We start from the raw sequence: 13,492 nt of genomic DNA, 5'->3' as shown, positions 1-13,492 counted from the left end.
GCAAACGAGAGAGTGGGGTATATTGACGAAGAATTGTTTGTTTGCGCTGCATTCTCAAATGATTTTCTCCCTTCGTATGTTTGTATTCTCCACTATTTTACGTTAAAGCGGAACCTCGCTTTAAAATTCCCTTTGTCACTCCCGGTCGTCTCAGCCCTGCTAAATGTGCTTTTTTGATGCATGATTGATAAGCGTAGGCATCCTCGTGAACCTGGTTTAGGTGTTTCGGTCCTTCATGTTGTGTATTCGGACTCTGTATATCTCGTTAGGATTACTTCATTATCGCTGTACGGTTGCTACTTTCCCCCTATTCACAAAATGCTTGTATGAAAAATAAATACACCTCTATGTATAAGCTTTAGCTATCATGCTGCAACTGGTTAGTATAGATACCGTCACCGAGTTCTTTAACATCCTAAATATAGCCATTATTAATATTTCCCTCACGTTCAATACGAAGTTCAATCTTATAGGTGGTTGGGGGAGGGGGGGGGGGGTGGAGTAACATACATCGTTACTTTATTTTGCATTACCGAAAAGACTGGTGGTCCAAGTCGTTGATGAAAAATAAAGTTGTTTTTTCTTTAAAAATTACTTTCCTGCAGCTTTCGGTAGTTTACTTTCTTTACAGTTTTAAACTAAAATGTGTTACACTTTGGCGTTAATTTAATTCTACACGCAGACAACGAAGCGCCCACAACTACCTCAGTTTTATTCAAAGCAATTAAAAGAGATACAATTAAAAAAGACACTCAAATCACAATGCATCATTGGTCTACCCTACGCGCAACGCTTTGACTACTAAAAGGAAGAACACACAAGCACAGATAAATCATTCCAAAAATTCTAAAAAGATTCTTCGTTCCTATGAACGTCACATCCCTCTCCTTTATTCTTGTCAAAAGAAAGCCCTCTTGTTCAGCAGCAATACAGTAGATCCTGCAGTTTTCCTATTACATGCGTTCAAGTGGTTTGCACAGCCCGGTTGCTTTACTCGGCTTGTCTCCATGCCGAGGCTCCTTACCGATGTGAATGATGGAGTCCGCTCGTACTGAATTGCTTTGCAATATCCAAAAGGAAAGGGAGACTATCAGCAATTCCATGTCCAGATTTTACCAAAGCAGTTCATCCAAGCTCCTTCAGTTGTTGGACAAATCCAGTAAGGGGATAATTAAAAAAAAATGTAACACAAAAATAGAAAACATAAAAAGCAGTAAAATATAGATATATTTTTAAAGGATGACAACGATTCCAAAGGAAAAATAAAGAGTAAGTAAAAAAGGAAGGGAGGAAAACAGTAAGGGAAAAGGCAGGGAAATCCTTGCTTATTAAGAGGCAGGTACTGAATCCGGCGCTTGCTCCCTCGCTCTCTCTCTAGCCTGCGCTCACGGTGTCTGAGACATAACAAACTGCAAACTGCGGAGGAGGGACACCCCCCACGCGCTCTCTCTCTCTCTTTCTCTCTCTCCAGGACCACGTGACTGCAGAGACTTTCTACACCAGTGAGCTGTCCGGAGAAGGAAAGAAGAGATGGAATTCGAGCGAGCCGGAGACAGACACCGGGAAAGCGTGGAGCAGGGAAGGACCCCGGCGGCTCGTTCTCTCAACCACCAACACATGCACACCGGGGGACTGAAAACTGACTACACAGCCAAGCAAAGAAACAAACGTATAAACATATAGAAACATCATACTTGCAATAATAATTGTAGGACCAGTAGCAGGTAAATAGGATGGATCCATCCGAGAAACTAACAATTTAAGTAGGTATAAAAAAGTGAACCCAGAAATTAAACCAGTCTTCTAATTGTGAGTAAAGGAAAGAGAAAAGATGTGTTGACTTTGGTGAATGGGGTGGATTTGAAATTGTTCGTCTAAATAACCGTATGACGCGAGTTCAAGTTTCACTTAAATTGAGAGAGAAATTCTGTTGTGTGGAAACACTGCCCGCAGCTGGAGCTGGAGCGTCCAGTGAGACGGAGCCGGGATACGGTGCTGGAGCGTCGCGAGAGAAGAAGAACCGAGGTCTTAAAACGGGAGCCAAAGGAATCGAATACACCCAACTAAAAACGCCGTGGAAAAGACCATGATGACAGGGGCTTTAACGGGTCCTTTCAGTCTCAGAGCCAGAGTAATTGAAAAACCACTTCAGACATGTAATGGATCGCAAGGAGCTGACAAGGGCTGCGACTTAGTTTAAGGATAGAGAAGACTGCAAAGCGATATACACAGATAAAGTTTTTTTTTTCGTCAATTTAAAATCAATTTGGAAAGAAAATGACCTTAGCAGGCAACTATCGCATATCTACAAATATATGTAACGGTGACTATGATGATGAAGTTTGATAATAATAGGAAATCATCTGTTTTCGTTGATGGATTAGGCGCATTGGTCAAAGGGTCAAATCATACTAAAGCGCTTAAAATGATTTGTTTTTAAATACATATATTACATGTGACCTTAAACCATTAGATAAGTTTTTTATTTCCTTTGAAACCTAAACCCGTCACGAACACCTTATAGTTCTTGTAATTCTATGTCTGAAAAAGATTACAAGAAAAAGACAATATACTGTGAACCTCAATTTTCTTTTTGAGATTGCAGCAACAGGTTCACATGAAGCTCTCAGAAATGAAAATACTGAAGTTGAACCAGGACTTGTCTTTACAACAATGCACGTAACTCTAGGGAATAAAGAAATAACCTCGTGTTTTGGAACTTTTCATGAAAGACGGATTCCTGAACAGGATAAAAAGTATTTTAGCCATGGCTTCACTTGATCTGTCTTTTTTCTGATTGAAGACTTTAAATGGAAGATGAAATCAGAGCCTGATGGGAACGAGATGTGAGGAAAATGATACTCTTAATCTTACAATTAAAGGATATTTCTTGAGGCATTATCTAAAACGGAAATATCCCTTAATTGTTTGACTAAGTCTATTAGGACGCAGAATCCATTTCAGCACCATGGAGCCCTGGACAGCGCCCAGTCTTAACTTCTTTGACTCCTTGTGACACAAACCTGACTGTAATCAGCTCGTATCAAAAGATTTGTATGATCGGAGAGATCTACACTTTTCTAACACAAAATAATAGCTTAGCAGCAACTTTCGAATCGTTGCACCGGGATATTCCATAGCTTGTCAGAATGCCTGCTGATTTCTCTCCCACTTAGCCGCAGAGTTAATAACCGATGAAGATATCACTGGTGTTCAAGAGGCCAAGGGTCGTGAATAGTGGAAAAAAAGTTTTGTTTTCGCTTAGTTTCTCCATTAGGCAAGCGGCACAGGAATTTAATTGTTAAAGGCAATGAAACTCGACACGAAGGTTATCGAATCCTTTTCTACATTGTGATGAGATCATGCTCAGGAAGAACGAATGCTTTAACGCTGTTTTGCTATTGTGCTGTTGATGTTTACGGGCATTTAATGTTAAGTTCTTAATATATATATATGGTAAAAAACAGTCGCAACATAAAAAAATACTTCAAATAGAATAAATATATATAGTACAGAATATCGTTTTCGGTTAAAGTCGGTTAAAGTTAAATGAATAAGCTTTGAAAAAGCACAAGGTTTTCAAGTGTCCACTGAATATTCGCTAATTTACCAGAATATGCTTCCATATATCAGACACTTTAAGTCAATAAATAAATGCGAAGTTCTTGTTTCATTCTACTTCGATCTATAGAAGATATAGAATGTTATCTTTGAACAATTAGCATTACTCTGCTTGCGTTTTCCTTTCTATTTTGTTTTTCGACAAATAACTCTCAACTACGGAGTGAAGCTAAAACAACATTCTAAAAAGGAGTCATAATAGTTTTATGATTACTTCAATGTGTGTATACATATCTATTAAACTGGATGCCTGTCCCAGACTTGAGAGATAATAATAGTATCCGGGTCACAGTGCGGCTAAGACTAATCACACCTTTTTCCCAAGAAAACTAACATTTTTTAAAGAAATACAAAGTTAACAATTTCTGAAAATGCGATTTGATTAGTTAAAATTTTATCGTATAAGATCTAATAGGGTTAAATTAGTCGATGTCTGTGTGAAAGGGGAATAAATCCAGTAAAGAACTTCTATTGTTTTTCTTAAGTTTGCTATCTAAGGACGCTTGGGGCTGGAACTGTGGACACTGCATTCCTTGTGCTGCCTGATTTAGAACCGTCTTTAATATTAAACCTTTGAATTACAAAGCATTTGGGAATTTAAATAGGACTCGACCGCGCACCACTGATCTCAAACACATAACAGCCTGTATCTGCATCGAATACAAATCAGATTTTAATGGCAGGAAACGCTCACTGAACGCGAGACAGCGCCGTGAAGGCAGCTGTGCTCTTGGGTAACAAGTGGTTGCTGCAGCTCAGGCACTGGAAAAACAAAATAATCGATGTTGTGATTTTTACCAGATTGTGTAAAAGGTGTTGTATATTCTTCTATTAACGTACCTATTCCGAGTGGTAGTTCATTTTGCAGTGTGTAGAATATGCACATATGCACATAACGGGTAATTGTCTTTCAAAAGTGCTTTGAGCAATCTTGGTCAGGCGCTGATTCTCGGTTTCCCGGCCTAATCCATTGTTGGAGCTTCGTCACGGTTTCCAAGGTAACCAAACCTCCAGCCTTGATCATTGAATTCCCATAGGAAAAAGACATCGCTGCTTTCAACTATGGAAAAAAAACTTCATGCATGTTCAATCTACATACTGTATATAGAACTATATTTTTGTGGGAATGGCTAAGAGTAAGGTTTAAGGTGAATGAAAAAGTGCAGAAAACAGAAATAGGGAATACAAAAATTGTGATACAGTAGGCGTCTACGTCGCGCAACTTTACAATGATGGGGAAATGGGTGTTTGAACATGGCTTGAGGGTTGAATTTTCAGCGGTTTCAGTTTTAACACTGCAACTGTACTGTAACTATATGCTCTCGATTCTTCGGACACTACAGTACTGTACAGATTAGACAAGTTTATAAATTGTGTTTTATAGGACCAATAGATGTGCATAATTGTTGTTCACTCTATTATGCAGACGAATATGCAGAAAGGTACAAAATAGATTTTCTCTGTTCCTTAGAGCTCAGTATTAGATGCGTTGTTGAAATAAGGCATTGCATGATCATACGAAGTTGACGTACTGTATCATGTAAGATTCGGGGGGAAGTGAAAAATTGTAACCCGGGGGTTCTCTGTCATTATAGCGATCTCATTTTATTTTTGAATGTGTTAGATCTGAACTGAACCTTCTTATTTTCCGAAAATATTGTTAATACATTTCACCAGTTTCAGTCTTCGCTAAAAGTTTCTTCCTTTGTTAAGATCTAGCAAAACGAAATTTAAATACAGATATCCGAGGACATAAACCACGAATTGAATGGATGTTATCGGGATGGATGTTAGGGGAAACTGTGCCAGACATTAGACACGGCAACGCTGCGAGCCAGATAATAATTTTATATTTTATATTACAGTATTTAAAACCATCTGAATTATGTCATTCATGGGCAAAGAGATATGTTAAATTGGCACTTGGGATATAACTTTGTATAATTCATAATGAAGTCTTGATTATACAGTACCAGCAGAAAAGGTGCTTATTTGAAAATGAAATGGTGCAGACGAAACATGTCTGGTCCGCCTAAAAGGAGCCTGACTGAGTAAAATAAGAAGGCTAAAGTTAATGGTCAAATATATTGTTACATTTTTTACTAATTTATGAGTAGAATATAGAAAAAATATGCTTTCCAACTCTATTCAAAGCACTGTGTCCTTCTATTAAGAAGGAATTATATGGAACCTTCTCTATATTATACAGTATAAGTGTCAAGTTTAAATTAAACAATGAGAATTACGTATTCACAGACTCAGAATATCAATTAAACTATTTTACAGGCTGATTTTGAAGCAAATTACTATAAATGAATTTATATTCCTATTCAGCATTCTTTCTGCTTTACATTTCTAAGAATAAATCTGCATTTCTAATTACAAAAATGCTACAGTATGTTTAAAGGATCATTATTAATAAAACAAAACACATTAAAAGGGCCTAAAAGAAATCATAGATAGAAATGAGTTCTTGAAAGGAAAAAAAAAACAGTTTTCTCCTATTAATAGTCAGGAGTTCTATATATGTGTACATTTCATATAAGTCACTGTGCCTTTAAAAACCCATGTGCTGCCTCATTTAATGCTGCTGAAAAACAGCTTAATAAAAACATGAGATATATGCTACTGCCAACTCCTATCATCAATTTTCACATTGACGTACCATTTAACATTAACTCTGCTTCATTGACTTTACATCCCATTTTATAACCAATAGTTCTGAGTTGTGTAATTGTGTACCTTTAATCCTTTAATCCACCCACTCAATCTACCCACAGTTCACAATCTAGTGTATCTTGAATGGGCATGTGAGCTATAGCCTATACATTTTGGCTTGACCCAGACACCAATCTCTGTGCTTGTTTTCACTTGGCATTATAGCAGTTGGTGTTTGTTATTTCATCTCTCATTCTTGCATCCCTGCGCTGCAAAATAACATCATCTGCTGGAACACTGCACAGTAAATAATGAGCAGTGTAGTGGTTGGAAATGGATGGGAACCATTTCAAAACTATTCTGTTCTGATGTTCCATTCAATGCATGTTCAATTTTCTAAAATAAAGCTTTGCTTGGTTACAGTACCTGCCCAAGTTGGAAGTACAGAAAAGGAACGCCAATGTAATGATGATGTATGGCGTCATGTCTATGTGGATGCCAGCTAAGCAAGGGTGGGCCTAGTCAGAACTGGGATGGTGGAATTAGGGGAAAACTGTAAGGAAACTTTCGTTTTTCCATAGGTTTTATTGGTGGATCACAAGTAGAAGCACTCTTCCTTCCTGGACCACACATTTCCAAATCAACTTCCCATTTCTTTACCAGGGTGCACTATACTGTAGGATGCGTTATCCTTACACCACGGGTGTTGATCATTAAGGATCACATGGAACTGTCTGAAAAAAAAATGTTTTGGGGATATTGATTCTAGTATCCTGGTTACATGCTATTCAAGGTTTGAAATTCTGGTGTCTTGTCTAAATTCTACTCTGGGCTTAAACATTCTTGCCTTCCTTCACTTAAATTAGTAAAGAAAATACTCAGTTTTCTACCTGATTGGGTATACAGTATAGTGTGGCAGTTGGCACACATTACGAAAGAGGGTAAAAAACTGGATCTCCTTCTATATGTAAAGTGCTTTGTGATGAAAAGAGGTATATAAATGCATTATTATTATTATTATTATTATTATTATTATTATTATTATTATTATTATTATTAAACATAAAGATTGGCTGAGGTCACATTAAGAAGTAAATAACAGATACAGTAAATAACTGTCTTCAGAGGATTGTGGCCTTTGATTTCAAATGACCAAATAAAGCTGCTTTAACACATGCAGCAAGCTACAGGGCCCAAAATAGACCCCTACAATCCCATTAACCTTTTTAATAACTATTAAGAGTCAGTGAGTATTTACTCTAAACAGTTGGGTAAGCTACGATCATTTGTCTTACACCATTTTTCAGGAAACATTGGAATTAATAAGGAGGCAGTGTAAGACCAGAGCTGGGAGGAGGTTGAGCTAATTTTCGTTTTACTCCATTGCGCCACAACATTCACAATCTTACTTAACTGAATATACAAAATTCTGTCAGTATTGTTTCTTTCTGAGATGTCCTCTCATCAAAAACATAGATCACATATATTAACAGTTTTAATTATAGCAAAAGAAAATCAGACTCCCTTCTAAACAGCAGTAAAACAAAGACAATTAATGTGTAATAAAGACATCAATAACCCATTGCCCAGTCACAATGAATTATTCATCTGTATCGGTGCTTGCTAAAGGAGTTTATATACACAGTGCATCTTGTACAGTGTATACATTTATAAATGTGTTGAATGCAATTGACATACAGGGAGAGTAGCAAGTATGGATCAACAGTGTGATATAAAATATGCATTCTGCATATCTGCTATGCTAGTTCATATGCAGACAGCGATCCATAGCAAAAACTGAATAATTTGTGAAGAAGTGGGGGGGGGGGGGGGGCTTATAATGGTGTTCTACAGTCATGAGTTAACAACCTTTACGGGGCCTAATGGTGTCGAAAAATAATACATCTGTCACCAGGCAAGAATAATTTATTGTGATTTGAAAGTATGAGATTGGAGGTCTGGTAGAATGGATCCACCTTAAATGTATTCGCCATGTGCATGATTGCTTAATTCACCGCATAATTCTGGACTTAGCAGGGTTCTGTAATGATTCTCTAATTCTATCGCGCTCAGGGTTAGGATGGGTGTCACCTGAAAAATACATTTATTTGTAAGTCCCTTCTTTTTCCAGATCTCCAACGGCAACTTCCTCAACTTCTCACCACACTGGCAGCAGCATTGTTATAAGTAATACTGTGTAGCTTTTATTCTGCTTTTTTTTTCACTTCTGTTGCAGAAAATCCAGGTGAGTGCAGCAAGTTAAAATGTGTTTTTCTCTGAGTGGACAACTCACCAGTGGAAATGTGAAAAAATAAAATTAATTAAATCATGCTTCAACTACTAAGTTGCTTTTATTTTACTAATTTTATTTAATTGCTTTCTTGCAATATGGGGACAGAGGGGAAAACCATGGACTCCTGACAATTTGTTGCTTCGCTACTATGTACAGTACTGTATGTTGATAGTTGAGAGTTATGAGATTTTTTAAGTGATAACAGGGCCCCACTGATTCCCTATACATGAATAGAAAACATTTAAATAATATATACATTTAATATCCAAATATTTGAGGGTTTTTATTTGTTTCTTTGAAAAACAAGGAAAATGTTATTAATCTTTTTATTCTCCTTGTAGTATATTCAGGGATATACAGTAGTTGCAAGTAGGTGCTAAATGACAATGAACAGAACAAAATTTCAAAAATGTTTGTTCATTTGGACTTTCTGAACAGTGGATTTTAAATGTGCTTTATAAATTCTTTCAGTTCTCATTTAAAGCAGTCAGTTCATGTCACATACATGAAAACATCCAGGTCCTTCTAAGCATCCATAAGCACCAGGAAAGGTGAAGACGGTGGGATTTTTTGGCAGGCTCAAGTGCCCACACTCCAAAGCCATCTGTGGAGATTAATATTATGAAGCGAGCCTGGTGCATTGTCACTCAGGGACTCAAAGAAATATTCACCGCATGCTTCCATCAGTTGTAACTGTGAAAATATTTGTTTTCAGTCATCTTAAATAAAATTGAAAACAAGGATGAAAAAGAGGAATAGCACTTTTTACAAGAATAAACAATGAAGACAGAATTTCGTTTTCATTCGAGATTAACTGAAATGAATCCAAGAAATGCATGTTTTGTGCAATGGGAAAAGGTGATTAAGATGAAGAGGCAGTGTCACATTAAGACTCCATTGTGCCTAAGCTATACCAAATAAAGACTCTAATTAGAAGCAATTAGTCATGCATGGATGCCGAGACCGGATATCAAGGAACAATTTATCAAAACTACTGCACACCGTAAACTGACTTATAGCAATCCCTCTGTCTTGCCAAAAAATGAGCACAAAATGAATGCAAATACAGTATTCAACTCTTAAGTGACACTTTAAAATGACAAAAAAAACATTTTCAAGTTACATCAGGAACCTTTGTTGAACATTAACTTTATTTTGCTGACATTATATTTCTTACTCTGTATTGGCTCTTGGCAAAACAGATTGCTGGACACATGACAAATACATTAGTTCACATCAAAATGAGTCGGCATGTGCTTATTGTTTAATTCAATGACTAATGTGTATTGTCCACACATCATTTGAGTCATTTGTGGTTTATCTAAAGGGGAGCTGCTCAGGTGTGGATGTTGCTATATCCTTCAATAGTTTGCAAAATCGCATCAAGCCAAGAAAAAACAAAATCATTCTAATCCCATTAACCAAGCCGGTAAACACGCTAGCCAATGGCAGAGGCGATTCCTTATAAAACACAGTGAACGAAATGCTTGGTGATATGAAGCATTTGCTTATCTATTGTGCAACAAACCGTAAGATTGGAGTTCACACACTATGATAATATCAATTGATGCTAACTCAAATTACCTGAATATTAACATGAACTTTAGTTTCTCAAGAAGACAGATGATAAAACATTGTCAATTGGATGAAGTACTTCTCCTTTCTAAAGACCCTGACTAGCAATAACCCAGGGTGTCTTCATTCTGTTGGCGTTTGTTTAGTCCAAAAATGGAAATAATGGAAATGGCAAGTCACACACACAATCTGTTAAATCAGACTGTTCTTGTTTTTCACTTAACCCTTCAACCTGTAACAAAAAAATATATAATTTGGGGATGCTTATATAAAATCAGAAAATAAGTTAAAAATAGATTAATGCTCATAAAGAGACATCCAGCAGACCCTAGAGACAAGAATAAAAACTTTTCATTGCTTCTCCTCACAAAAATCAAACACCAGACTGCTCTTTGATCGCTTCAACCAGAATGATAAATTAACTAAATTGACTGAAGAACTGAAATACCACAGAGCACTCTGGTTTCTTTCAACATATTTAAATAACTCAAATATAAATCCAACAGTTTTTCAAATGTTTAAATCAGTACCAGTCTAAAGACTGCCTAAATTATGTGGATTTAGAAGAAGATGGTCTAAGGCTGTAGTGTCAAAGGTCTTCGGTGCTTACAGATTTAGAAAACGTATCGGAATATGCCCACTTACATTTTCCTGTTATTTTTGTTTTCTATGAATTTGTGATTTTGTACAATTAGAAGCAGAATTGAAAGTATTCCTTTTTAGGTATGCCAAGTGTGAATTATCTATTAAGTAATTACAGTAGTTCAGAAGCAGGCAGTGTACCTGAAATAATGTATGCAAGTATACTGAAATAGTATTTAGATTAATTTATTGATTACATTTCATGTTAATGCTAACATTCTTATTTCTATTACTGCCATATTGGAATTAAAAGAAATTTAATCACACAGATTTGGGAATTTTAAAAGATAAAAACAGCAAAACGGAAAATATAATGGAATATTTTCATTTGAGACCTTCCCCTAATGGGCCCAAGATTTATGAAGCACTTTCCCCAAATGCTTTTAGGAAGAAAGGTAGAATTTTAAACTGCATTTCAACAGCTTTTATGAATCCACTCTATGCACGTTTACCTTTTAATAGATAAGCCATTAATTTAACGAGCAGATTTCTATAGAGAGACAACACTTACACATCATAAGTTTCAGTATCATTAGATTAGATAATACTGAAGTGGATTATTTTCCTGGCATTGATTTGCATTTATCTTTTAGCCCTTCTACTGGAGAAACACAGCCTGTGGCTCAAAAAGAACATACATTTATTGGAGTACTAGCTCCTCTAATGAAAAGCACTGTACCAAGCTATTTTAATGATATAATGGTGAGACAAAGAGGGAGGAATGCTTGCACATTGTTTTTTGAAAAGCCAATGAAAAAAAGTTTTTCTGTTACTTAAAAACAAACAAAAAAAAGACCAACAGTTTGGTCAAACTAATTTCATCTGTGCTTTCCCTGCTACATGTTTCTTTTACACACCTGCTGCAAGTCTAAGTATGTGAATGTTCTTCTTCTTTTACTTATAGAATTGTATATTCAGGGATCTATATTTACAGTATTACTACTGTGTGTACAAAATTCTGTGGAAGTGATAGGAATATGATAAAAACTGCAAAAAGGTTTGTTTCCTCCTCTATTTAAACATTTACATTAATGTTTAAATTAGATCAAATGTTATAGCTTCCTCCTCTTGTGAAATTAAAGGAACCTGTCTACTGCAAGTCAGAATAACAAACCTTCTTGACCATGTTATATAACATGTGCCATCTGCTGTGACAATTATATACCCTTTGGAACACAAACAGCCTATCATTTCCAAGTTATTTTTAGCTAAAATTCCCTGGCTAACAGCTAAAATGCTGAACAAATTTCTTAGTGTACAGTATGTTAAGAACAGATTCTAATCACATTCACGCTAATTGGTGCTCTCTGTTAATATCAAGGTGAATGTTATATTACATTAAGAAATATGTGCATAAACCTTGATCATGGTGTTTTTATTACCTCAGTCTGGTCAATTAGAAATCGCAGGTGCCATATGGACGCAGTGTTGTATGTAGTGCCTATTTGCAGACAGTCATTCTAATGAAGGCTAGAAATGAAGAGCCAAACACGGCTCATTAGAATCACTGGTTAGTATGCATATCAAGGCGTTGAATCAAGAGAGAAGCTAGATTGAAAAAGCCATGATGGAGAACTGATGCGTTTCATGCAACGGGCTCATGAACTGCCTTGGGACACTCATATTGGATTCCTATGCTGGCCCCTTTGACTATAGGAGATCAGATAATGAGTTACTAATAGCAAGGCCGGGAGTACAATACACATGCCGATGGGTTACTGGCTGGTCCATTATTTCTTAAAAGTATCTTGAAGCTTCTCTACAATTTGAGCAGGCAGAGAGCACAAGATGCAGTGAGCCTTTTTTAAAGCAATCAGTTCTTCTCCAATGGAATAATTAGCAGTTTTGAAACCTTCTAGACATGAAGTAGTAGAAGATCGTTATGCCTCATCTTTGCAAATAGCTGTGCTGAATGGTCTCATGTCTGAAATGAACAATAAAAGCTGTAAAAGGTTTAGCAAAACTCCCACCCATGCAAAGTTTGAAATTAAAAAAAATCTCTTGCTACTCAACATCTAGAGAAAATATCGCATTTTTAATTAAAATGAGACAAAGTTAAAAAAAACTACACCCACCAGCCAGATAAATCAACAATTCCCAAGAAAAGAAAAAAAATTAACTCGATCTTAATCAATTTCTCCAAGCTCACAAATACACCAGAGCCAGTAGAAATCTTTATGACAGTTTGGGATATTTGGGATGAAGAACTGTTTTATTTCCTCTTGTTTTCTTATTTTCTGTTTTTAAAGTATTGAAAAAAAAACGAATTATGCAAAAATACTACCCATACATAACTCACTACTGTGTTTATAAGGTGGATCTATACACAGTACATTAATTATTCTGCAAATGAACAGAAATACAGGAATATTTTTAATTGACATATAATGGGAACAACTGGTAAATTTAGATACAGTACACGTTAGAGATCCATAAGTGCCTGGAAGATGACAATCTGTTGCAGAGCTATTATTGGAATTTAGATTTTCATTATTATTAGAATTAAAATCCCAAATGGTCAAACTCAATGTTACTGACAGTTGTTATTATCACCTGTCAGATTGCAAAATGAACCTGTTTTATAATTTAAGACATAATACCTAATTAGAGAGATGTGGGTCTTACATTTTGAAAACAAGTTAAGCATTTATTTTTAAACAATCATATTTGTTATTATCCTTTGATATTTCATCTTTCAATGCA

The 13,492-nt window shown here is 36.0% G+C and overlaps 1 protein-coding gene across 2 annotated transcripts in view; it reads right to left on the bottom strand.

The window, feature by feature from the left end:
* LOC148661441 (glutamate receptor ionotropic, delta-1-like) overlaps nt 1-1,407 on the bottom strand; it is a 367,556-nt gene extending 366,149 nt beyond the window's left edge. For both annotated transcript variants that reach the window (XM_088635198.1, XM_088635199.1), the window contains exon 1: nt 1,025-1,407. In XM_088635198.1, coding sequence (XP_088491324.1) covers nt 1,025-1,103 — 79 coding nt within the window. In that variant the 5' untranslated portion in view covers nt 1,104-1,407. The remainder of the gene's footprint in view (nt 1-1,024) is intronic.
* Between the last annotated feature and the right edge of the window lie 12,085 nt (nt 1,408-13,492).

The sequence above is a fragment of the Lepisosteus platostomus genome, chromosome 6 (genome assembly GCF_059453375.1).
Source record: "Lepisosteus platostomus isolate fLepPlt1 chromosome 6, fLepPlt1.hap1, whole genome shotgun sequence".
In the NCBI taxonomy this organism is placed as follows: Eukaryota; Metazoa; Chordata; class Actinopteri; order Semionotiformes; family Lepisosteidae; genus Lepisosteus; species Lepisosteus platostomus.
The sequence above is the reverse complement of the archived record's forward strand: the minus strand, read 5'-3'. Positions and strand labels throughout refer to the sequence as shown.